Genomic DNA, 25,986 nt, shown 5'->3' on the forward strand with positions numbered 1-25,986 from the left:
AACCATCATACTTTTTATATTTAAAAGCTTTCATTTTTATTTTTTTTATTTTAAATTTGTCTATAGAAGTTTTCTAAATAAAACAAGGAATTGAGTCTCACTTATTTATTAAAAATATAAGCAAAATAAATATTATTTATTAAAAATATATAAAAAAGTAAATGTTTATTTAAAAACTAATGGATATGAATGTCATTTTATTAAAACAACTATGAAAATAAGTGATTTTAAAACCCAAAGAAGTGTGAGTATCAATTAAAATAACCTTAACAGTTTGACTTAATTGTGAATTTTTATAAGCTAATTAATTTTTACGATGGATCTGATATAATGTATGCTAAATTATAATGGCTGGATAGATCTTTTGAAAAGAAATTAAATTTTAGAAATTTATGAAGAGTTTAAAATCATATTTAAAAAGTAAAGAGGAAATAAATATTTTCATACTTAATCGTCTTTTATATCTACATCTCTTCTCTTTACTCTTCACCTTCACGGTTTAGTCTGGACATTATTAACTTAGTCAAGAATTGGTCGATGTCAATGTTATTTTTTTTCACTAATATATGCCAATATTAATTAATAATCAGTGTTGGTAAGAGTCTTTTTAGTCAACATTTTTTTTAATCACAACGTAATTAGAGTTATTTTAAGGGTGGTGTGTATTTTTTTTTATAAAAGCTTTCATGTAGACAAGATGGTGTGTATTTATTATTAGAGTTATTTTTTTTTACATTAGTCAATTTAATTTTTACTTACATTGCCCAGCAGCAATACTTTTATTTAGTTAACATAGTTCTTATTTTAATTTTTCTTATTTGTTCTAAAGATGATTATCTAAAAACTCATCTAATACGCATACACTAAAATTAAAAAAAAAGGATTTGCATGAAGTAAAAAGGTATTTAAACCTATACGAAATTGTAACTATCACATAGAAATCCTCATTTAATGCAAAAAAAAAATCTTCTAAAAATCAAGGAAATTTGTTTAAGGACAAATTGAGTGCTCAATGTAGAGATAGAAGAAATATCGGCATTGCTATTTACATGGAAACTATTTACCTATCTCATGATGATAGCCTCTCCATTACTCCTACAAGGGTCCAGTTTTCAAGTGAAGGAGTGCACTAGATAAGGTACATTTATAGTCATTAATTAAAAAATTAATGGTTAGAATCTGTGATTAAAAACTAAGTGCATATATATAACAAAACTTTAAATAAATTACAATGACTATTAGTGCACTTTATTGCCTAATATACACTACTCACTTTATTAAAGCTAAATCAATCTAGCCTTAAAAATGACTACTGAAAAGAAAATGAATTTTATCCATTCACTATGCCAAATCATTATATTAAACCTTGAAGCATGAAAAACGGTTGTAAACATCTCCAGGTTGCAGCGAAGGGCTGAGACCTACCATAATAATTCATCATAGGAACCTAATGCTTCCAGAATGCTTTCTACCCAGCTGTCAGGAAGAAGGTTACCAGAAAACAAATGTTATTAACAGGATCTCAAACCAGTCTAACGGACTAATAAACTAAATTATCATAGGTCAATTCAAGTCTATATATAACAAAAATGAGATTTTAGTCCTAAAACTTATCAAGTAGTCAGTTTAGTCCACATTACCGAACAATAGTAATTTTAGTTCCTGAAATTACAAAATTAAAGATTAAATGATAATGTAAAAAATTTAGGATTTAATTTAGTATTTTCATTGTCTATACTAGCAAAAGGGTCTCTTTATGTACTATACCAACTTAGCATCCCATAGATTAGGAGGTGAAAAGAGGGTTAATTACCGGAAGGAACTTATAAAAATTCATTTACTATAAAATATAAAAATAATCATATTCACTACAACCTTTTAGCAGAGAAATTTGGCATTGTCTATATTTTTGTAGTGATTTCTGTAATTTCCCAAAGGTTCATGTTAACTCCCAAAAATTCAACTGCAACAACTTAATAGCATAGAAGGAAACATGACACGAAATAAAACAATATGTACAGGTCAAATATAGGCAACAGTAACAGAAAAAAAAAGTTTTTTAAAAAGGGGAAATTGAACAAATAGATCCTAAGCTATAGCCACTATGAACTCTTCGGATGACGTGAGGTCATAAAAATTAGCAAACAAAAACTCTTCTGTCCGTTAACAAAGTGCGTCATTCATCATGCAATTTGCACATTTTCATTAACATGCATAACAATGGTCAGTAAGAAAATATATATTTTATTTAATTTAAATTATATTATACAAAATAAGTATATAATAACCAAAGAAAATGAAATCAATAGGCAAAAAAATCTTCTCTCATTTTTTTGAAAATGTTGACAAATTGGAGACTATCATGTGCAATTAATAATAACCATGTGCCAAGTAACATGTAGCTAACTGGAGGAAAAGATTTGATTGCAGAATTTTGAAAGTTTGAGAATATCTCGTGAAGATTCTAAAATTTTGGTTACTTCAAAATGGCAGATAAAGCTTATGGTGTTTTCTCTTTTAAACTAGAGATATTCTTATATATTCCAAGCCTATACTCAATTCCAAAATTATTTTAAGAGGAAGAAACCTTCTCCGTATGACCACACAGTGAACACTCATAAATAAAACAGGTACGGAATAATTATTCAAAGAAATATCACAGGAAAGATCCGGAGAAAGAATTACTAAAAAGTGGTTCTGTGATTACCCTTCGAGGCCAGGTTGTTTTGGGTAGAACACATTAGTGAAGCCTAAACTTCTTGCCATTGTGGCAGTTGTCTCACCAATGCATGCAACAGAATTGTTCCACTCCAAATCTGAAAGAATATTCTTCCAGGCACTGTGACAGCAGATTAACTGAACTTGGTAAATTATCTCAATGGGGAAACTGAGTAAACAGAAAAGGTACAACCTCTTAAGAAACGCGTTCCTACTTATTTCTACTGCACAAAATAAGATAAAGCAAGTTTTCCATGATTCATACAGTACCAGGAGTCATTCTGAAAAGGTAAAAAACAGTATCCCACTTAATTGGTATGAAAACAGTCATTGGATGCTTTAAGAAAGCTTAACACATTTCACCCCCTTACATAGAATTGAATATAGACTTCAAATATAGCAAACTATCCGAAGGTTTGAACTGAATATAAAATTATAAAAATTTAAAAGGGAAAAAAGATAGAGTAAAGAGAAGCTCACCGAATAGCAGATGGTGAAGCTACTGTAAGAACAGGGGCATCAAGTGCTAGCTTTAGAACCGTATGGTCAACATGTTGAACCGGAACCTGACAAAGAAGTTTCAAAGTAGGGGAAGCAGTGAATCTCTCAAAGATAGAGACACATAAATAGCTCACTCTAGTCTAGAAGTTGTTCCAAACGCAAGAAATGATCGGTTATGATCAAAGCTATGTAAAACAAATTGTTGTGTAAAAAAATGACAATAAAACATAAGCCATTGTACCGATAATTTATAGACAGCCCATGTTCTGAGGTTATAACTTACAAACATCACATAATAAATGTTATGGTATATGCATTTTGCAGAAGCACGAGAAACAATTAAAGAACTATAAGAAGCAAAATATATTATCTCTAACAAAAAGAAGAGAAAATATAGAAGACTAAAAGAGCCAATGAGAACTGTATTTGTAAGAGTGGAATTAAACTGAAACATACTACAACAAAGGTTCTATAGGATACAGGAAAGAAACTAAACCACAAACTAATTAATAGCTAATATCAAAACCAACACAATAACCATATATTTTATACAGTAAAAATAGACAACCAAAAAGAGCCACTTGCTTTGAGAGTCAAATACTCAACAATAAAGATACAAGAGACATATTGTAAGGACACAATTGTCTGCTTTTATAACCTTTTCCTTCAAACTGCATAACAGGGCGCATGCACAAGATACATACATAAATATGTAAATACCTACATACATACAAGTAAATTGTTTTAACATTAATAAACATTAAATTTGAATAGTTTAACCCAACTAATCATATGAAACACCAAAAGAATATGCAGGGCTTGTAAGGAAGAAAATATGGCTAAAACAATGTACCGTCGTATAGGTATTCATTCTAGTAACCTCAAATCCACGGTTTGAAAGTCCATCCTCTGGTTACATCAATGCCACAGACAATTAGCATATCATCGCCTTCACATTTATTAATCCAAATACTGAACTTAAAACTAGTATCTATTTAAAAGGCAATAAGACATCTTATGTACCAATCTCATTGCCAGCCTTTGCAGAAGCAGGATACAGAACGGTGCACTTATTTCCAATCTTAGGAAGCTCAGTAGCCAAAACCTTTCCTGTTGCTGGAAATTATCAAAACCATAATAAGTTTCATTTTCAGAAGTTGAAGCTTTAAATTGCAGTTAGGCAAAAACAATACTATGAGACAAAACCTACCAATGAAATGCTAAAATCATGGTTAGAATCTTTCATTTCCTCCAAAGTAAAGGAATGGTCAAAGTCGTGATCTCCCCTATCTAGAGCATATCTTGAAACTATTAAGGTTAAACTATTTATTTAGTCCATGTAGTTGACACTGCTTTAAGTTTGAGTCTCTAGACAAAAACAAATATAAGTTTAGTTCCAATACCTGCATTTTTGTTGAAGAATGGTCCTTGTCATTAAATCTTTGTTAACGGCATCAAGGTGTGGATGACATGTAGCAATGACATGGCTGAAAATTAATCATTAGGTACTTATAAGGACACTACCTTAAGAATTAGTTCCTGTATAAAAGAAAAATGTAAGTCCTTTATATAGAATGCTCCGTGCCATTATGTTCTTCCTTGGCTCTGTCAATGTAAGACTCTTGTCATCAAAACTACAGTCATGCACTTGTCTCCCAACAATGGTTGGAAATAGACACCTAAGTTCATCAGAAGGTGACTGATGACAATTATCTAGAGAACAAAGCACAGATGGAGGAAACCTTAAACAATAGCTGGAAATATTCGTTGTCTTCAAAATTCTTAAAATCAGTATTGAATTGAATACATAATCAGCTTTTGTCAAACGACTGATAAAACTTTAAGACTTCATCTGTTAGTGCATCAGTTTTGGAGAATTGGAAGTAGTAGCTCAAACCTAAATGCCTAGTGCTTCAGCTTTTGCCCCTAGTACTCCTCTTAAATGTTCTTTTGAAGGTTTAATCGAGTGGTGTTGGCATGGTCATAAGGTGTGTGTATGCTATTACATGCCCAGGGATGGACTTGGTGATTGAAGCAGTAGGGGTGTTAAGAAGAGGAAGTATATTCAAGCATAAAATCTAAGAAGGTGCTCATTGTAGTCCCTGGTAAAGGAGACATCCCCACCTGTGGTTGGTAATCACACTGCCAACCCATATTGAACCATTATTAGCAAGGCTTCTTGAACGAGTTAAGGAAGAATGTTAAGATGGAAATATCATGTATTAATAACTAAAACTTGATTTTTTTGTTCCATGCAGGTATTCCTAAAGTAATACGACCTATAGGGACCAAGAGATTTTCATTCACATTATTGTCACTTGTCAATCATGTCAGCCACATATGGCAGTGCTAACAAATATGTAATGGTTGAGACCAGTCGTCAACAAAAATGCAGGTGTAGAGACTAAAACTTCTGTTTTTCTCATCCAAGGAAAAGTACTTAAAGTAGCATCAACTGAGCAATCTAAATGAATATTTAAACCAACTATTCATGTTATTCCGTACTTGTCTTTAATAGCCTAAAGCATTTGAGATGCAGGAGATTACTTTATATATTTATTTAGTCAATCAAGGTAAAGAAGTGAGACTATGGGTAGTAAAATGCAGGACAGGAGTCATTTAAATTCAGTTTCGGCCTACACCTAATTACACAGATGGATACCTCTTGATGGCACAAAGGCAATATCAAGGGATAGGTTTGAAGACTGCAACGTTTCCTCGAAAATGCTTGCAGTGCCAGTCCCAACAACACCTATCTTGACATGAGGCATCCCGGAAGCTCTAGGTACAACAATCAAGAGAGACAATCATTTATTATAAATATTAAAGTGTTCACCAAAATCATACAAAATTGCAGTGTGCACAAATGCTTAGTTATTTATGTTATTCTTTGTATTGTTGCATTTAACAAACTATAAAATTTATCAACAAAATAGATCAAACAATAAACAACCATCTTTAATAATTTACACTTGCATCTTTGATAACTAATGCACGATCTAGATAATAAGATAACATGTTGCATAACAAGATATTTGAAGTCCTCTTCCCATATGAATACATAGTTAAAGGGAAGTAATGCAAATTATTAAACTCCTATAAAAGTTAATTAGAGTAATAAGAGAAAATATATCAAGTGGGTGGTATCACCGAAGAAAATAAATGATAAGAATTTAGCAGAAATATCATGACACTTTACAAACTTTAGAATACTCCCATCATGTAAATTGTGACTTTTTTCACTTGTCAACTAATAAGTACATCTCAAATGGAAGGGACATACTATGGGGTCTAACTTTACTTTATTTGGATCCCATTATGCCACATTATGTTTAAGACTTTCTTGCAATTTTTGCTCAAATACAAAGGGGTCTTATAAGACCCACACTTTAATAATTTTTTATTTACACTTTAATTTTTCAAAACTTAAAAGAACAATTTTTTATTCTTATGACCAAGGTCTTATTACAAGTTAAAATCCTAAATTCATCCTACATCAATGTTCCTCCAGTGGGGTGTCTTATAAGAACAAGATTACTCTGACTATAACTCTTGTATGGAGATGCCCAAAATGCATATTTGGCTTGTCTTGGAAGGCTAAAGAATGGTCAGATTAATTTTAAAAATCATTTGGATGTGACTAAAGGTTACTTCTGAAAAAATGTTTTAATTCAATTCAAAATAAATAATTTGTTTAAAATTCACTTCATTCAAGAGAAAATTTGCTCTAATTACTGATTCTTTACCTCCATGCCTCTAGAAAGACCGAGCCTGCCTCAGGAGAAGTTATGACAACCCAGTCAAATGCATTGTCTGCATGTATCAAGGATAAGGGGAAGTAACGAATCAGTGAAAAATTATAAGGCACTTACATGCATGACTGATCTTGTCATTGTATCAGAAAAGATGGATGAGATATAACATGCAATTTGCAAACAATTTTTATGTTGACAAAAAACTATACATATATATATACATATATATATATATATATATATATCAAAGAACCACATTTTACATAAAATATCACAAATGTCGTGCAGAGTTCTTGAGGACCCACAACTCATAAATAGGAGTCACAAAGATTATATAAAAATCAAAATATTATATAAAGAAAGAAGTATAATCAAATAATTCAAATATAAACGGAGTAGGAGATAATAAAGGCATATTTTACACATTTGTAGCTATAAACCCTCCTTTTCAAGGAGACTATTGGAAATGTGAAGTAGCTCATCAATCACCAATATTGTATCAAAAAATTTACATTATAAATGTCACCACTAAGAATGCATGCATGCAACATGCACAAAGATATGACAAATTATTAGAATCAATAAGTCAAAGACAAGACTATTTTACAATGTGATAAATTAACATAAGAATACAGATCTTAGATAAAAAAAAGTTATAAAAGTGAGCATAACTATGTTGCAAAGTTTTAAAAGTGCCCATGAGTCATTATAGACATAAAAAAATGCTATAACTTATCTATTTGTTGTGATATTATCGTTTGAATCAATATAATAGTTTAAAAAAATAATAAAGCTAAAAATATTTAAGGAGTCCAACATGTGCACAACACAAATATGACTGTTAGCTTGAGGTGTTTGTGCTTCCTAGGTCACCACTTCCTATTAAGCATGCATAAATTTATTATAAAAATTGGCCCAGTAAAAGATCAAATATATAATTATCTTTACTAGATAAAAATGGCATAAGTCAAACCTTGAAAACATTCAAATTTCATGGCATGATTTTTCCTAAAACTTACCACCTAATACAGAAGGAAGCCTGTCTAAATCAGGTCCCTGCGTGTGCTCAATGAGTGGAAGCTCCAAACAATTGATATCATGTTTAGCCTGCACTCAACATTGGAATTACCTAAATAGCTTCAGTGTATATGATTAGTCAGACCTGATGTCCACTACAAAACTTTAATGGGCAAGCTAAAAAGTGTGGTTATAATTTGAGGATCCTTTTCATTTTATTGACATGGCCTTGGCGCCAAACCTAGCTGAACATATAAGAGCATGTTTGGTTCCAATTATTTTTGGGGAATTCTTTTTAAGATTTCTAATTCAGAATTTCATTATAAGCTGTTTAAAACAAAATAAACTAATCCCAAACATGGAGTATATTGCAGAGGATTCCGACAAAACCTCATCCTTAATGTTTATTGGGGAAAAATAGAAGAATTTCAGTGTGAAATTCCCAATGGTGGAAGATAAATAAAAATAAACAAAATAAATACAGTATGTGCAACACCAATTTGGATTATGCAACAATTTTTTTAGAGAGAAATGCAAAAAACATTGATAGAACTTCTATATAATGGGTTCAGAATAGAAACATTTAATATGAATGGATTGCCAATTCACTTATATATTCAGGGGAAAAGTAAACATTGGAAGCACAAAAGGATGAAAGCATAAAGATGAACGTTTTATTATTTCTTTTCAATTTACGATAAACAAACCTCACTGACATAGTTAAGCAAAAATAAACATGACGAAGCTGTTTTATGGTTCAATTAAGAAAGCAAGATTGTGAAGAACAACAGTTGTTGTTCAACACAAAACTGAAACTCTTAAACCGTTTGAGAATACTTCTATAGGATAAAGGAAATGCCAAACCATTACATATATTTATCAACCGATGAAGAATTTGTAACTGATCGGCCACAAACATCAATCTGTAGATTGTTAAGTAAATTGTCATTAACGGAACGTTAAGCCAACAACTTAGTGTAATCACCACTTCTGACATTTACTACGTAAAATATATTAGATCATTGTTAATACTTTCATAGTTAATACCTTATAGTTTTAAGAGTTCGTAGTTTCAACATGTAATATAATAATCACAAGTCATAACAGTAAAAATAAAGAAGGCAAAAACCACAGAAAGCAGTTCATATTGTAACCATTCAGTTCAACCTTTAATCAAACACCTAGAGGACGGAATGGCACTCAGTTCCTAGAGACAGGTAACTTCAATACTGGAAATAGGTGAGAGAGAAAGCAAAAAAACATGTTCGGATTGCAGGAAACACAAGCATAGGAATGAGAATGAAACACGGAAAACATGGCACAGCCAACTCGTTAGAGTTCGAGTCCATAAGATTAAGCACATTGTAATGCGGTCCAATAAAAACAAATCGTAGCAGCGAAAGGTTAAGTGAGTGAACAGAAGCGAGTACCAGCGCGGCGATAAGCTTAGCGTTCTTTCCGCGCTCTCTGGTGACGACGACGGGCGCGTAATTCGAAGCGGAAGAGGAAGTGGACGTGGAAACGGCGTCGGTGACGGAAGCGGCGGCGGTTTTTGGTGAGGGAGCGAGAAAGATTGGCCGTCGCAGTGGAAGAGGAGAAGATGGAAAGGAGAGAGGGGAGAGAGAAAAGTGTGCCATTATTGTAACGTGTTGAGCAAAGGAAGTAGCTCCGAGTCCAGCTACGCTATCAAAACTCGACCCGTTTCTCTGCTTTGCTTTATTTTATTATTAAATAATTAATAAATTCACGAACTGCCCAAAATATCAACCGACACAAAACTATTAAATTAGGATTAAGATGAGGTGGAGTTGGAACAAATGCATGCAACGTGGCAGGCGGTGGTTGGGAGATATCGATAGTAGTGATTCCGTTTAGCGTGTTCTTGGTTGAATTGCAATGATGAGATTAACGGTGGGGATTTGCGTCCCAATCTCCCAACCCGACCCAAACCTGCTTCTTCCGACTACAACCTCATTGCTCTGCTCTGTGCCCTACCTTCCAGCAACAGTACCATCCAAACCAAGACCAAATAAATATATAAGTAAATGTTTGGTCCAGAGAATATAGAATTTTGAAGTGTGGAATTATTCTATTTTTCGTACATTTTTTTTCTTCTTTATTTTAAAATCAAATGTTTTTATTTTATTCTATTTTTATTTTCATATTTCCATTTGCCCTTTTTTATCTCCCCTGCAAGCTGACATTAAAGATATCAGTTTTCCACTTTCTTGTTTTTGTCTAATATTAGTAACAAATTAAACCCACTATAATTCTAATTTAACTTATAATTATCGACAAATTTATCATTACCTTCATTGTAAGTTTATAATTTAGTTTGACTATTGACTTTTGTAACATTCCTAGAATATTATCTCATGCATGTTAATTTATATATATAATTATGAAATAATACTCTAAAAATATATCGATCTTAAGTTAAACATATATATTAAAATAAAACATCACGAGTAATATGTAAGTTCAAATTGTTTATTGTGTAGTTTTTCCACTTATAACATATCATCATATATTTTAAAATAAATACAAAGTAAAATTAAGGTAAGCTATAGATTTTTAAAATTTTCAACTATAATTTTAGTTTTTAAGAAATACAATCACCATGTGAATCTTACACTTGATCAATTACAACAATCAAGTATTTATAAATAACTCATATTCAATATTATTAATGTTAGAAATTCACTGACATACATACATAAACACTATTCCGCTATCGAAAGAATCGTGCGTTGAATTTCACTCATAAACTTGCATTTGTCATATTACCCCGCTCTGATAACTCTTTGTCATATTACCCCGCTCTGATAACTCTCCACGCATCTACATGTACATATGAATTAAGTTTCCTTATATAACATGGTTAATCTATATGACCTGTCATACCAGTTGCAGAGTTAATCATATGAATCTCATTTGACTTTCACCACCTAATAATCTTCATTTATGTGATTCTAATATACTTGTAGAGTTCGAATATCTCCTTATAGATTAATATATATTTCAATGCACATTCTAAACAATTTCAACATGGTACTTTTATTCTTGAAAATATTATGTTTTAATTTCACTCACATGATTCCTAGTTCATATATCTTATCAATATAACAATCAATCACATAAAAATGTAGATTTTCAAAACAATTCAAAATATATAAAAAAAAAATATACAAATAAATAAAATTAATGTTTCAAATATATATAATTAAAATTTACATATAATTTAACTAAAGTAATAAACAACCTTTTAAAAACAAATTTTATTTTTTTTAGCTTTAGTGAAAATGAATCTACTTGAGCGAAAATGACTTAAGTTTGAGTGAAGATTGCTTCACTTAAGTGAAAAATGGTCGATACTAGGTTCAATTATAATAAAATTTTAACTTTAACGAAATTTGGGTCAAAACTACACTTAGTTACAATACTATTTGCATTTGAGCAAAAATTTATTTGTTTGAGCGAAAATATAAACGAATCTAAGCTTAGATTTTTGTTCTATTTCCGCTTGAGCAAAAATATTGGAAATCTAAGTCTCATCCAACCAATCCAATTGAAACCTACAACCATTCTCAGCATCAATATAAAATTTTGCAACATTTATACAATCAATAGATTTCTATGATTTTGTATTGCTCAAATATAACATGTAGTCTCATTGAAGTCACAATGTAATCAAACATTTCAAGACTGTGAAACTTCAAAATACACCCCCACAATCAAACACTTTTTAAATTATTTAAACTTCAAATTATTTTTATCAAATAACACATCTTTTACTTAACAAAACAACTTTGCAAGAGAATTTTAGAACATGCTACCTTTACATTCAAATATTGTAATCTATATATTGAAAAATAAAAGTAACTTCCCCTACTTAATCAAAAGTACAAAAAGGTTTCAACTCTTAGAAAAAGAAAGAATAACCTAACGTGCACCAAAAATCATGATCAGTGATATGAATGCATTAAATTTATAGAAAGTTTTTTAATAAAAAATATCTATTCATATATTGAGAAATAATATTTTGACGACGATTAATGACAATTGTATACAACTTAGTAAATATATAATAAAAAAGAAAATTTATAATTAAATTATATAAAAAATATTAAAATAATAGTATTAAGAATTACATTATAAAAAAATACAATTATCATTACTCTGGATATTTATTTAAAAGTAACCATGTACCATTCAATCATTCATCAACATGAAACCTTTAATTTTTACAATGCAGTACATTACGTTCTCCACGTTATGTTATTATTTCGCAATTAATTAGTGTCTTCTGTTGAATTTCCAGGTATTGGTTTCTTTAAATTTGTTTTCAACTGTTCACTGTGTATTATGGAAATAAAATATTTTCAATCCTATCCAAAATCTTATATATATTTTTTTCTAAAAATGAAAATAATATAGCTCGTAATATGTGAAATTCGGCCGCAACCTAGCTTGGTAATAATGGCCATACGGTACCTAAACATTATTCTTTTAAAACAATGTTACATGAATTCAATTAAAATATATCGATGATGAAAACCTGTATTTTATTACTGCAGAATAAACAAATGATAGGGTGTTCCATGGCGTTATTAAAAATTGCTTAATGTGGAAAGAAGCAACTTGCTTTTTCTCTGTTGTTGATGATATAAAAGCAAAAGCAAGTTGCTAAGATCAACGTCGACACACAGCACCTATTACAGATTCTCATTGTCTACCCAAACCCACCACTTCCTTTTACTACCTATGCAGAAAAAAAAATTAATATTAAACTTCTTTCCTCATATTCCAGAGACACAATAGTCCTTTTTTTTTCTACGGGCGGTTAAATTTTTTTACTCAAAAAATAACTAACTAACCGGTTGTGTTTTCCATACAGGGAAACTCCACACAATACATGTTTGTGTGGTCTTCTACTTAAGAGGTAATGTTTTTCAGTATGAGCATATAATTGATATCAGTTAAACTCGAAGATGGTCGATGATTGTATTCATGAGGGATTTCACCCTTCTCTTGTTTGTTATTTTTTATCATATCATATTTCTTTTATATAGGATATATAATGTTCTTTATCTTTATCTTTGTATTTAATTTTGTTTTGAGTTATATTTTCAAATTAATTACCATCAAGGAGTTAATAATATAATTATGTAAGTTTTATGATGTAAAAAAAATATATTAAAAATATAATAAAAGGTAATTAAGATCGGTTGACTTAATTCTAAAGGTTTATTAACTTATATGTTAATCACAATTAATTTATATAATCTATAAACTATATAATATATATGTTATGGGTAAGTATAGTTGGAAAATTTTGTTGTGTGTTACCATCTATACCAGTTACAAGGCTATTCGCACTAAGCTTTCCTCTCTCTTTCGTTTGCCACTGTGCATCTGACTAAACTTGCAATTTTGATTTTGGTAAAAAAAACTAAAATTTAGTTTGAAGTTAAGAAAATATGATTTATTATAACTTTTAAGTCAATTATGGTTTACTATAGATCTTACTTTTACTTAAATATAAAAAAATGTCAAAAATAAAACTGAAGTTAATATATATATTTTTTAACTAAAACCTAATATTTTGTTTCATCCCAAATCATCAATATTTGCTTAGATTAAACATTTAGAAAACAAAATATAACATGTTTCATTAGTATATAAAAAAAGTTACATTGAAACTTTACAAAAGAAAATCAAATTTATAAAATCAAAATCCATACTAGTTTTAAAATAAACATTTTTTAAAATTTAAGAAACATTTGTCAAGGAAATTTTCAGTTTTTCATAAATATAAAGATAAGAAAACAAAGTGTTGCATATTTGGTTTACTTATTAAAAAAATAAAATTCTCAGTAAAAACCTGATAAAATAATTTTTAAGCAATTGTCACAAAAATATTCTCATACAAAACTAACTTTTTTGAATTATTTTTAATTAAGAAAAACATATGGTTACTTTTATTAAATCATTTAATACGACAACAAATTAATGATTTAGATAAAAATAACATCATCTTTTAATTTCTTAAATTTTTTACAAATATTTCAAGTATACTTTTCACTTATCAGATTCATTTCCTGGTAATCACCCTTAAAGTTTAACCCAAACTTAAATTACAAACTTTAATATAAATGTTCGCAGATTTGAATTGGTTACCAAATGTATAAAGATCCAAATCTGGATAAAAAGAAAAAAGCTTTGAAAGAAGTAAGGACTCATAAGCTATAAGAGCTACAATGAATTTCATTCCACAAACTTGTAACTTTTGTAAAGACCTTCATAGTAAAAGATGATAAAAAGAATTCTATATAAACTAACATTTTCAAAAACTGATTTTTAACTTAAATTCAAGCTAATTTGAGTTTGTAATTTTTTTATTTCCTTCTATTGGAAGTTAAAGAAAACATCTAAACAACCGACTATAAGACACTAGAAACAATTTAAATGCAAGGAAGAGGACAAACTTAAGCATACTTAATTATTCGAACAAACAAGTTTAAATCCCCATTCCTCCTACAGAGTCTAAACGAATGATTAATTGAATTCCTACCTTTGGTTATCAAAATTCAACTCCACTCCACAATTAGGAGGGATTCTTCAGAATTCAACAGATCAAGCAAGTTACAAGGGAGAATGTTAATGTGGTTGTTCAAGGGCGAGATGCTGTTGTAAGTCCTAATCCTGCACTGCACTGCACTCAGCTTACTTGCTGCTGGTGTCCTCCATAAATAGGGTATGCCCCATAAGCAGCAGCATATATACTGGGGTCATGAGGAGGTGGTAAAGCATACCCATAACCATCATAAACAGGTCCCCCGTAATACGCCCCACTCCAAGGACTGCCGAAATCTCCTCTAAACTGACCCAAACATGAACACATGCAATAATTGCAATTGCAATTTAATGTTAGACACCACCAAAACAAATATGCTGGAAACTTTGCATTTTATAGAGCAAATCAACCAGAAGCTTTATCCAATACTAGGAGAAACTAAAATGTATGTCTGCACATTGTTTTTATTTGTTGAGTAAGATGTTAACTGTCAGTTTAACAAAATATATTAAACTCTACTTGATCAGTGTCTATCATAAAATAATTCGGGTATAATTAATCATGTGTAGGAATTTTGTAGACACAGAGGAGTAAGTTAATACGTGACTGATGTTAATCCCTTATCCAGAAATATATCCTGTTCTTTAATTGCTATTTTCAAAATTAAAAACAATATTAATTATTCTTTAATGATTTAACCCTCACTTTTTATCTAATATTTAATTAATTTAAATATATGTATTTATTATGATATAGAAAAAAGAGTAAAATAAAAAACTTATAAATATTTTATTTAAGAAACTTTATTGTATTTCTTGGTTTTTTTCTTAAAAAAAAGAGAAGAGAAAGTATATATTATTTTCAGTCAATTCAATTCATTTATGATTGTATAAAAACAATAAATACATATTTATAACTTTATAATAAAAAGTAATATACATATACGAATAGGATTTATTTTATTTAAGAAACTTTATTGTATTTCTTGGTTTTTTTCTTAAAAAAAAGAGAAGAGAAAGTATATATTATTTTCAGTCAATTCAATTCATTTATGATTGTATAAAAACAATAAATACATATTTATAACTCATATTTTGTAAAAACAAAAGCTAAATAAAAACGAATAGATTTCAATGTTTGAAAATAAAGATTTATTATTTAATAATTAACAGTATTAAAAAGATTTTACATCATTCATATATAAATGAATGGCAGATAAGCAAACTAAACAATAGATCTCTCTCTCTCTCTCTATATATATATATACATATATATATATATATATATATACATATATATATACACATATATATATATATATAATTTTCCATATATTTTTATTTTTAAGAAAAAAATGTTAAAAATTATACCCTTAAGTATTTCAAATAAAGGATAACATTTATAATTATATTATTGATATCTCAATTCAAATGGTAACATATGAGGAGTTCTAACATTAAATAATCTTCATTAAGAATATATTGGGGAATTTATAAGAAAAACATGTGTAATCATTTGTAAATAATAAAGAACTTTATTTAAATTCTAACTTTCAAAAATTCTAACCTGATAATAATTGTCTTTTTTCAAGAAAAAAAGTAATATACATATACGAATAGGATTTATTAATATACTTCCCATTGAATTGTTTAGAATGAAGGAATGAGAAAGGGAACAAGACCTTGTTTTCTTTCTCTTGTTTGATAGTGTTTTAGCGATGGAAAACTGATAAAAAAAAAATTGCAGGACATGTATGTTTTATAATCTTCTCAAATTGAAGAAGAAAAAAGAAAAAAAAAAGGCGCTGTTTTATGCACAAAGGACAAAAATAACATCATTTTAACACATTTTTTATACAAGTTAACAGTATCTATATAATATATTTTTTTCACTTCCTTAAAAATCAAAAGTGGAAATAAAATTTTTAATTTTTTCCTTTCTTTTCTACCAATTATCTTAGAAAAGCATCTAACGTTTTAATCATTTTCTTTCCTTTCTCTCTCATTTCCTATAAAAAGAATATGCCGTACAGTGATTACAACAACCTATGCTTTACTGATTTTATCAGGAGCGAACCAAATGAACATTTTTCTATAGTGTAAATTGGCTTTTGGAAAAGCTTAAATTGTGTTATAAAATTGTTTTTTTTTTTAACTTTCTAAGACACCAGAAAACAAACAACTATTTTCTCAAGCAGCACGTGTAATAACAGGCAAGTCATACTTGATGGAACTAGTTCCTTCCAGTAGATTAGTAGACCTGATAAAATGGTAATGAGAACATATTTCCCAGCATGTTTTGACAGAGATTACCTGCTTATTAGCCGGATTGCGGCCCCACGAAAGGCGAACCATTTGTTTGCCAATAGTTGTCCCATTTAGCTTCTGCAATGCCTCTTCAGCATTATTTCTGGAATGGTCATTGTAATAAAAAACCATGTTATCTGTGAGTATGTTAAGATTTAATGACAGGGTCAGGATTCCTACCTGATTGCAAATTGTACAAAACCACAACCTTTTCCAACAGGTATCTTAACAGAGACTATCTCACCATACTGGGAGAATGGCTGCCTAAGATCTTCAGCAGTAACATTAGGGTCAAGACCTCCGACAAATATCTATAATTGAATCAATGAACAGAAATATAGTGACAAATCAATTTTGTTTATGGTTGAAAAAAGAACCTAATAATGAAAAGCTGAAAAGTTTACAGTTGTGTTCGTAGAATCAGCTTCGGATTGGTTGGATGTGCCATTTGACTGACTTCCTATATAAATAAAGGGACCAAATCAACGCTCAACTAGTACAGTTATTTCAGACTTTTGTAGCAGCAAGCACACGACAAACAATGTAAAAGTTAAATTTGAGTGACATAGACCTTGTTTGTTTACTGTTTCCGGAAACAGTTATGTTTTCTAAATTTGTTTGTTTCTGTGTACATTTGCAAGTGTTTGTTCCTGTACACATTTCTGTTTTCTAAAAGTTTACTCTTGGACACTTGAATATAACAGTAAAGATGACAGAAGAGAGAGTGAGAACAAAATTCCCATTGTTTCTATTTTTTGTTTTTTAAAACACTGCGATTTTTTTTTTAAAATTTAATAGAGTCTAGATATGAAATTGATTGCTAAATACTGAGTATTGAATTGTTTTAGAAAACAACTTTAAAACAAAAGAGTTATTAGGAAAACAAAGATTCCGTGAGTTCTATAAATCAGCTACTTGCCTACTGAGGAACAAATAACATCAAGCTGAAATCACCACTCCAACAATGAATTCATGCATATAACTCACATGAGCAATAAAAATAGGCTTCCAATGTTTATCAGCAGCAACATGATGCAAAACATGTAAATTGAGGGTAAAACAGGAAACAATAGTAATATTTTCTTTAAATTGAATTTATAATATCTTTTTTGTTGTCTTTCTTTTAAAGAATATAATTCACATACCAGAAGCAATGTCAGGGATTTGGCGTACCTTGTTGATAGCCAGAGGTTTTCCTAGGAGTTGCAGCACCAATACGCATAGGTCTGCTAGAGCAGTAAACACCATTCATATCAGTCATAGCCTGAGACCTCTCGTTATCATCTCCAAACCTGACGAAACCATAACCCTTTGATCGCCCAGTGTTGGCATCAAAAACAACCTTTGCAGCTTTAACAGATGGGTATCTATTAGAAAAAGTTTCATGCAACATGCTATCTGTAACATCAGCAGCTAAATCTCCTACAAAAATAGAAAGATCAGGAACATTATCTGAACGCTTGTCTCCTGTGCTAAATGATGCCCAGTTCAGGCGAAAAGGTTGCTCTGTGTTAGGCATCAATATCCCAGCATAATTCTGCAAAACTTTCTCAGCTGTGCCATGGGAATAAAATTCCACAAATCCATAACCCTCTGATAGACCAGTCTGCTTATTTCGAATAACCTTAATGGAAGAAATCTGAAAAAAATGTGCAATAGTAAGCAATATGAAAAGCTCAAGAACCAGCCAGTTTCCATCATAACAAACAAATATTTGAATAATCAGATTAATGTTTATTCATACTTCAAAATGACACTAGCAGATGAATGACACTGAATCACCTTTTTTAGTTAAAATTAGCTTACCTGCAATAACTGTACCTATGTCTAGAACCTTCATTGCTGAAGCCCAACCCAAGTAACAGAGACAAAAAGCTTCAAAATCACTTAAATCCTAATTTTTCATACTTCAAATAATACGAATCAAATTTATCACACCAAAAGACTTCAGATTTGTGCACACAGACACTTAACCCCCAGGACTTCCCACCTATTCAAATATAATTAAATTGAATCAAATGGCACCACCTAAGTTTATACATAGCTTAAAATGTCAGAAAATAGAATTAGAGAAGAGCTAATTGAACAGGTAAGATGCAGAAAACAAGACTGAAAAAAGGATTTATCTGTGCTTCATTCCAGCGTGGTGTAGATGAAAGAAAACTATTTCTCATACATTTTGGTTATAATTAAAGGCAACATTCATCTTTGAACTTAGAATCTAATGCAAACTACCTAAACTGTTCACTATTCACTGTGACATGTACAAGGTTTCAAACAAAATTTCAAGTAACACAATAAAAACAATAAAACTTATTAAACAGGTTCAGGTTGGCTACATGATTTGCAAACAGGATGAATGTTTCAAATAACACAAAATCAATTTGAAAAGTCCATTCTTATTCTAAACTTCAATTAGCATGTTTAGAAAAACAAAAAGAATATCACATTTAGATCATATGATTACAAAAAGAAAAAAAATAATAAAAAATGGAGGACTATATATCCTTTCTTCTTACATTGCCGAGGTTGACACTGAACCAAACCGAACCATGCAAAAAACTCAATATACCCCATCATAACACAGAAACGCCAATCCAATTGTTAAAAATCCACGTCAGAATCCTCAGCTCACAATAATGTTGATTTGAAACCAGCCTTTTAAAACAAAATAACCAACCGGAACAGTTTTGAAGTTTAAAAAAACATCAGAACAATCAGTAAAAAACACTAGTATACAGTGTGCGTTAACGTGTTGTGCGAGAAAACATATATACACAGGGAGAGAAGGACCTCGCCGGTCGATGCGAAACAGCGGTGGAGATAATTTTCGTCCATCCAATGATGCAAATCGCCGACCCATACGGTTTTGTTCTCGGCGCTGGATCCCTGATGGTGCGCGTGCGGCACGTGCGGGAGCTGCTGCTGGTACTGGTGGTAGGCGACGTAGGGCTGCGGTGGCGGCGGCGGCGCGGCATAATGTTGAGGCGGCATCATGTGATGCTGCATTACCATGGCAGCCGCGGGGTACTGCATCGGGAGCCACTGCGGCGGGACGGGCACAGGCTGCGGCGGTGGCGGCAGCGTGGTCTGCTGGTTCTGCTCCGTGGCTTGCGAATCAGAGCCGTTCGATGTTGGTTGCATCTTTTTTCTCAATTACCGTTACGACAAGCGCCTCTCTCGGTTGTTCCTTCTCCTTCTTTCACCGAAAATAAATAAATAAATAAAAATAGAAACGGTGGAGTTGGTTACCAGAGTATGTGTGAAGTGAGAGAGAAAGAGAGAGAAGGATTGAATCTGGATTTTGAGAGAGGTCGCGGTAAGGGTCTAAGAGGAGGATGATGATTTATGATTTATGATTTATGATGAGGATGACGGATTCTTTGGTTGGCTTCGTGAAAGCGGTTCCCCTTTCCACCCTTGGGATCAAATGCTGGGACGCTAGCTCAACCGTTGGATCTATTAATCAGGGATATGCATAACACTCTTACTATGCTTCGCTAACTTCGCTTCCCTCTCTCTCCAGGATCCGCCGCCACCTCTTCCTTTCTTTCCCTCACTCTTCACTGCATTCTTTCTTATCTTTTATTTATTTATTTATATATTATATTATTATTACTATTATTATTTTTTATTTATTCATTCGTGTGTGTGTGTGGCAGTTTAACTTTAACCTACACAACTTATGTTACCGTGGTCAGTGATGTTGGGAAGTTGATGGCAGTGAAAACTAACGGCAGGGTAGATTGCCTTGGAATCAGATCACATGATTCAGGACTATGCTATGCTACCATACTATCTGCCTCACCGTACTACCACTTTCCATATCCTTATGCATTGTTTTGTTTCTTTTTAATTTCTAGAAAAAAATGTATCAGTTTTTTTTAAGACCATAAATCTTTTTATTAAATATTAAAATCAATTAGTCACACAATAGAATACTATTTTTTTTTCTTGTTTTATTTTGTAACCTTGACTTTAATATAATTTTTAAATTTTAAACGTAACAAAATACTGTATTATCTTAATAAACTTAATAAAGAGCCCTTTCATCCACACAAAAAAAGTGAATAGCCTTTTACACCAAACGTGAAGAAAGAACCCAGCTGCCTATTTTTAATTATTATTCCAAAATAACATGATTCTGTTAAGAAATTATTGTATGTTTTTTAAAAATATATTATATTATCTTTAATTTTGTTTTATCACTTGACTCCTCAAATTATTTCATTTGTGTACAACTTTAAATGCAAACAGATTTTTGAGATGAAAAACATGGAAATAAATTTTATCTGCATCTTTGTTCATGAGATAGATGGATATAGATTAAAAAGGAAAATGAGAATTATAACTTAAACCCAGGGTGCCCTTAATTGTAAGATGACTTATATGTAGGAATTTAAATTTGTTGAAGACAAAAATGTGTACATATCCTTTTTCTTTGAATTAATTTAGTTTCTACAATTTTTTAGAAAATAATTAAGATATCTTTGAGAATTAAATTGTCAATTTTTTTAAAAAAAGTATCGCGTATAGTTATTTATAATATGATGGTTGATTGGATGAAAAAAACATTTAATTATTTGAAGTGATTTTTTTCCCCTTTTTCATTTATGTATTACGTTTTTTTATTACTTAATTCATAAAACTTCTCATTTTTTTGATATTGTGACAATATGAACATTTATACATATTATATGTGTATGTTAACTTTTAATATGGCAATCTATTGCTTATTGACATATATATATATATATATATAGTTTTAAAAAAATTATGTGATAAATAAAACTTAACTTTATTATAATAAAAAATTATGTTATATTCCAAGCAATAATTTTTTTTATATATTATCCAAACAAAATTTAGGATAAATATCACTCTCTTTTTTAAATAAAAAAATCCATATTCAATCTAAATCTAATTAATTGGATTATATTTAAAATTAAAAAATATGAATTTTCAGTTTTATTGAAATAAACTTAAAATGATTTAAATTAGTATGGTTATAAATTAGATTTAAACATTTGAATTTTTTTTCATAATCCTAGGTGTAATAGAAGTTGGCTATGTGATTGGAACTATACGCACAGTTGGTTGATTCAACTACATTCAACAAGATAATCTAACTAATTAAATATGAAAAGTCTTCAATTAATCTATTTATGAAAAAGATGGGTAAATTTTGTGTATCCTCTAAATTAAGTAACAACTTCGAAATCACATCACAACTTGCCATAATATGGCATGAGAATCCATGAATGAGATTAATTTCATAAAAAAACTCCACTTCGGAATCAATCCATTCTAATTCTACATAGTTCACCCGCTAAAGCAAAAGGAGGCATACCAAGAAAATATTCACAAGCTTAAGTAAATAAAACAATTGCAACAATCGATATCATGACTATTCAACTTCCAAGAGTTCTATCTTACACCTATTTGACCTTCAACTACTGGTAGCACTTGCTTTGTGACCTTTATTAGACAAGTTTTATGATGCCCTTTTGAATTGTTTTGGGCTATTACACAATATGTAGATTTTTTTTGGCAAAACAACTTCTAAATGCATTCAAACAAGTGAAGTATATTTATCTCAAGTTTTTTTTTAGATGTTAAATGGGGGTAGCATGGATGGTTAAAGTTGGAGAAAATATGTAAATCAAAATATATAGGAAAATATATAGGAGGAGCATAGGAATTAGAGGCCTAAAAAGGTTTAATGTGACTCTTATAGATAAATGAAGATAGAGATTAGGAACGTAAAATGAAGGTTTGTGGACAACAATTTTAGAGGTAAAATATGAAACAAGGAAAGATTTGAATAGAAGGCAAGAATCATATTGGTAGAGGATATTAAGATAGCAACAAGGAAAATTGTTTTAAGAACAACACATAATGGAAGTTAAGAAACGGGAAAAGAGTATTTTTTTAGGATAGATGGATGGGAGAAGGTACTTTGAATAAAGGTATCCAAAGACTATATAACAACTCCTTAAATAAACAAGGCACAATTGCAGAAATGAAAAGTTAGAATAATGATAGATGAGAATGGAATTTGAAATGGAGAAGGTGATGATTTGAATGGGAAGTAACTCACTTAAGTGTTCCGTTCGAACAATTTGAAGAGAAAGTGTTGGATGAAGTCAATGAAGACAGGTTGAAAAACTAAGGCCTCACCATCATCTCAACATTTTGCACAAAGACTTTTTTAGAATAGGCTGGCTACAAAAAGAAAATGTGAGTAGGAGAATGATAGAGTTAATCAATAAACTATGTGTTATGTGTGAATTGGAGAATGAAAATTTAAATAATTTATTCTTCAAGTGTAATGTGTCATGAGAAACATAAATTTTACGTTTTACGTAACACATGTGAAATCAATATTCCTATGACATGTATGAACACAAATAAAACTCGCAGGAAGCTGACTAACCTTTAAACATATTTTGTATACAAATTTTATTCTTTACTAATTTTCTTTTTTGGAAAAATATCACAAATTTATTCTCTAACAATTCCTAATTTTGACAATTTGATCCATATATGGCCAGTCCCTTTGTTAACGTTTTATCACTTATTCATTAAATTAAGTTATATACAGTTTAATTCGTGGCATTACTTTATTACTTCAATTGATAATATTAATTAATAAAATCGCCGATAAAAAAATCTAATTAATAACATTCCTTACATCAAAATTTCGACATCATCAAAAGTAATAAATTATTAGAATAACAAAATTCTTCGTAAGTTCAATACATTACAATTTCTTTTTGGAACACGGCTTAAATCAATTAAGTGCATTGTTGGATTTCAAAATAATGTTGTCACAAATAAAAATAGTACACCGTCATAAAATTATTCTGTTTAAGTGGTTTTCTTAACACCTTTATTGTCACTATTTTTGAAATATTTTTATTCATTTCTATTCTCAATCACTTTTTTCCTAATTATTTTCATAGTATCAAACAAAGTGTCATCATAATTGCATTACAAATTTTTAAAAAAAATATATAATATTGCGCGAACAAATTATTATAAGATTAAGGCAAACCTCATTATTTAAGAATAGCGAAAACACAGGTGTTGTTTCGTTTGTGTATTCACATTTTTTTCTTTTACTGCGCTTGTGTATTTGCATTTTTTGCTTTTATTCAGTTGTCACGATGATAAAAATTTAACATACATACAAAAATAATTGTGGATGAGTCTAAATTTAAAAACAAAAAATAACATGTAAAAGAAAAATGACGAATTGATTAAACAATTTCTTTTTTTCTTCTCTAGTTTGAGTCTCTTTTCTTCTTCAAATTTTTTCTCTTCTTTCATTAATAGTTTTGGGATCGAAAGGTGTGATGATGTTCACGTTAAGATTAAGATTGACTTGTGGTAGATACAAAAGAATAATGACTTTACCAAATAATATAGTTGTTTGAAATGGAGTGAAGAGAGTGATTGAAAATGTAGGTTATTTTATTTTATGAGATTTTGTGTGGGAATGGTGAGAGTACGCTTTTTTTTGTTGCCTTAAAATAAGTAATTAAGAAAAATGTGAGGAACACTACAAGAAAATCATTAAATATAAACAAAAAATAATTAGTTGTTATATTGACTAAATTAGATAATATTTTAGAGACTAAAAAAGTTATTGATTTTTAAATAAGGGTAGACAAAGAAAAAATTTATGTGCACCAAAAGACGGTTATCCTTCCTAGATTTACATTTGAGTTATATAAAATGATGATAGTTGCTTAGGTGAAGAGAGAGAACTTGAGCGAGAGAGACTACATTAATTCTATTTGTAAAGTAGTTATTCTTACTATCGGTTACTACCTACTACCTGCTACTACCCCTACCTGCTACCTGTTACTATCTGAAATTTTCTTTATATATAGATATAAATTATGACTCATCAAGAATGTAAATATATATTTTTCTTTATTTATTAACTAAAAAAGTTATCAGCAATTCAATTTTTTATCTAATGCCACACAAGAATAAATTATATAGTTAAATAATTACGTTCTCTATTACAGACCAAATTACCATTATGACTCTTATATTTAATCTAAATTCTTTTAATAAATTGGTTTAGTTTCGCTTATTACTAGCTAAAATAGTTAAATTTTTTAAAAAAATATCAAAATGAATAAAGGTGATACGACTTTAGTTAAAATCTTGTCAACATGATATGATACGACTTTATCACATACATAAAAAAAAAGAAGGTTTTAATAGAGGTTATTTAACGGAGGTTGATATAACCCTACAAAATTAATTTAATTAACAGATGTTTTTTAACTTTCGTTAAGTTCCAAAGGTTATTCAAAAAAATTAGCAAAATAATGGAGGTTATTTTAACCTTCGTTAAATTTAAAATGTTTATATTTTAAAATCTCAGCAAAATAACGAAAGTTTTTTAACATTCGTTAAATTTTAAAGGTTTATTTTAAAACCTCAGCAAAATAACGGATATTTTTTTAACATGTTAAAATCCGAAGGTTTTTTTTTATAAAAGCTCAATAAAACACTCCATATTTTTCAAACTTCAATAAATAAATATAATTAAATAAATTTATAAAATTTGATCAAATCTATTTATAAATAAATAATTAAAAGTTACATAGTTTTAATATATTTTACGGAGGTTCTTAAATCCATGGTATTTAACCGGGGTTCTAAAAAGTTTTTTTCAAGGTTTAAAACAACCTGTAATACGTTCCCCGAGGATAGTTTAGCGAGAGAAATTACAATCCTAGATAAATGACTTAATTGAGGTTTTAACCTTGGATAATGTAAAAATAAATTTTCGTTAAAATAATTTTTTTTAGTGCTAAACCAATAATTTTTTTTATAGAATATTAAGTGAGTTAATTATTATATTCTTTTCAATTTTATACTTTAATATATATTTATGCATTATTATATATATATATATATATATATATTTTTGTTATAATAACTTATTTTTATTTTTTTATATTAAATAAATTAAAGGTATAATTAGAAGAAAAAAAAGATTATCCTTGAAATCGAAAAAGTAAAACAAAGAAAACAAAATTTTATTAAAACATTAATATTTAAAAAGGAACAAAAGTAGTATGAAAGA

At 29.7% G+C, this 25,986-nt stretch overlaps 2 protein-coding genes across 6 annotated transcripts; both read right to left on the reverse strand.

Annotated features, from left to right (window-relative positions):
* Nucleotides 1-1,143: 1,143 nt before the first annotated feature.
* HEMD (uroporphyrinogen-III synthase family protein) lies at nucleotides 1,144-9,743 on the reverse strand. 5 transcript variants are annotated; one of them, XR_016515651.1, is made up of 11 exons: nucleotides 9,422-9,715; nucleotides 7,994-8,081; nucleotides 6,966-7,032; nucleotides 5,882-6,000; nucleotides 4,623-4,706; nucleotides 4,430-4,527; nucleotides 4,243-4,335; nucleotides 4,073-4,128; nucleotides 3,199-3,284; nucleotides 2,708-2,839; nucleotides 1,144-1,476 (listed from the first exon to the last, which is right to left on the reverse strand). XR_016515651.1 is itself a non-coding variant. In XM_068625439.2 (9 exons), exons 1-9 carry the CDS (start codon nucleotides 9,626-9,628, stop codon nucleotides 1,422-1,424), a joined length of 903 nt encoding a protein of 300 aa, XP_068481540.1. In that variant the 5' UTR covers nucleotides 9,629-9,743; the 3' UTR covers nucleotides 1,144-1,421. The 5 variants fall into 5 exon arrangements, 3 of the variants coding, with proteins under 3 accessions (XP_068481540.1, XP_090151582.1, XP_090151581.1); XR_016515650.1 differs by lacking the exon at nucleotides 4,430-4,527; XM_068625439.2 differs by lacking the exons at nucleotides 4,430-4,527; nucleotides 4,623-4,706 and having other exon boundaries at nucleotides 9,422-9,743.
* A 4,711-nt stretch (nucleotides 9,744-14,454) lies between these two features.
* Nucleotides 14,455-20,452, reverse strand: LOC137820378 (polyadenylate-binding protein RBP47C'). Its single transcript, XM_068624443.2, has 6 exons — nucleotides 19,668-20,452; nucleotides 18,048-18,513; nucleotides 17,279-17,334; nucleotides 17,055-17,185; nucleotides 16,881-16,977; nucleotides 14,455-14,874 (listed from the first exon to the last, which is right to left on the reverse strand). The coding sequence occupies exons 1-6, from the start codon at nucleotides 20,016-20,018 to the stop codon at nucleotides 14,713-14,715; spliced, it is 1,263 nt and encodes a 420-aa protein (XP_068480544.1). The 5' UTR covers nucleotides 20,019-20,452; the 3' UTR covers nucleotides 14,455-14,712.
* Nucleotides 20,453-25,986: the final 5,534 nt, after the last annotated feature.

The sequence above is a fragment of the Phaseolus vulgaris genome, chromosome 9 (genome assembly GCF_051622355.1).
Source record: "Phaseolus vulgaris cultivar YP4 chromosome 9, ASM5162235v1, whole genome shotgun sequence".
NCBI lineage: Eukaryota > Viridiplantae > Streptophyta > Magnoliopsida > Fabales > Fabaceae > Phaseolus > Phaseolus vulgaris.

Bases quoted from the DNA above. Each gene is read 5' to 3' on its own strand.
- HEMD (XM_068625439.2), bottom strand. From the start codon at position 9,628: ATGGCACACTTTTCTCTCTCCCCTCTCTCCTTTCCATCTTCTCCTCTT. The intron at 4,336-5,881 runs GTATCCATCTGT...GATAATTTCCAG, and splicing joins TGCCTTTGTGCCATCAAGAG to CAACAGGAAAGGTTTTGGCT. The intron at 1,477-2,707 runs GTAATCACAGAA...TCTTCCTGACAG, and splicing joins AAACAACCTGGCCTCGAAGG to CTGGGTAGAAAGCATTCTGG.
- LOC137820378 (XM_068624443.2), bottom strand. From the start codon at position 20,018: ATGCAACCAACATCGAACGGCTCTGATTCGCAAGCCACGGAGCAGAAC. The intron at 17,335-18,047 runs GTACGCCAAATC...TTATTTATATAG, and splicing joins AACCTCTGGCTATCAACAAG to GAAGTCAGTCAAATGGCACA. The intron at 16,978-17,054 runs GTAGGAATCCTG...TGACCATTCCAG, and splicing joins TTTGTACAATTTGCAATCAG to AAATAATGCTGAAGAGGCAT.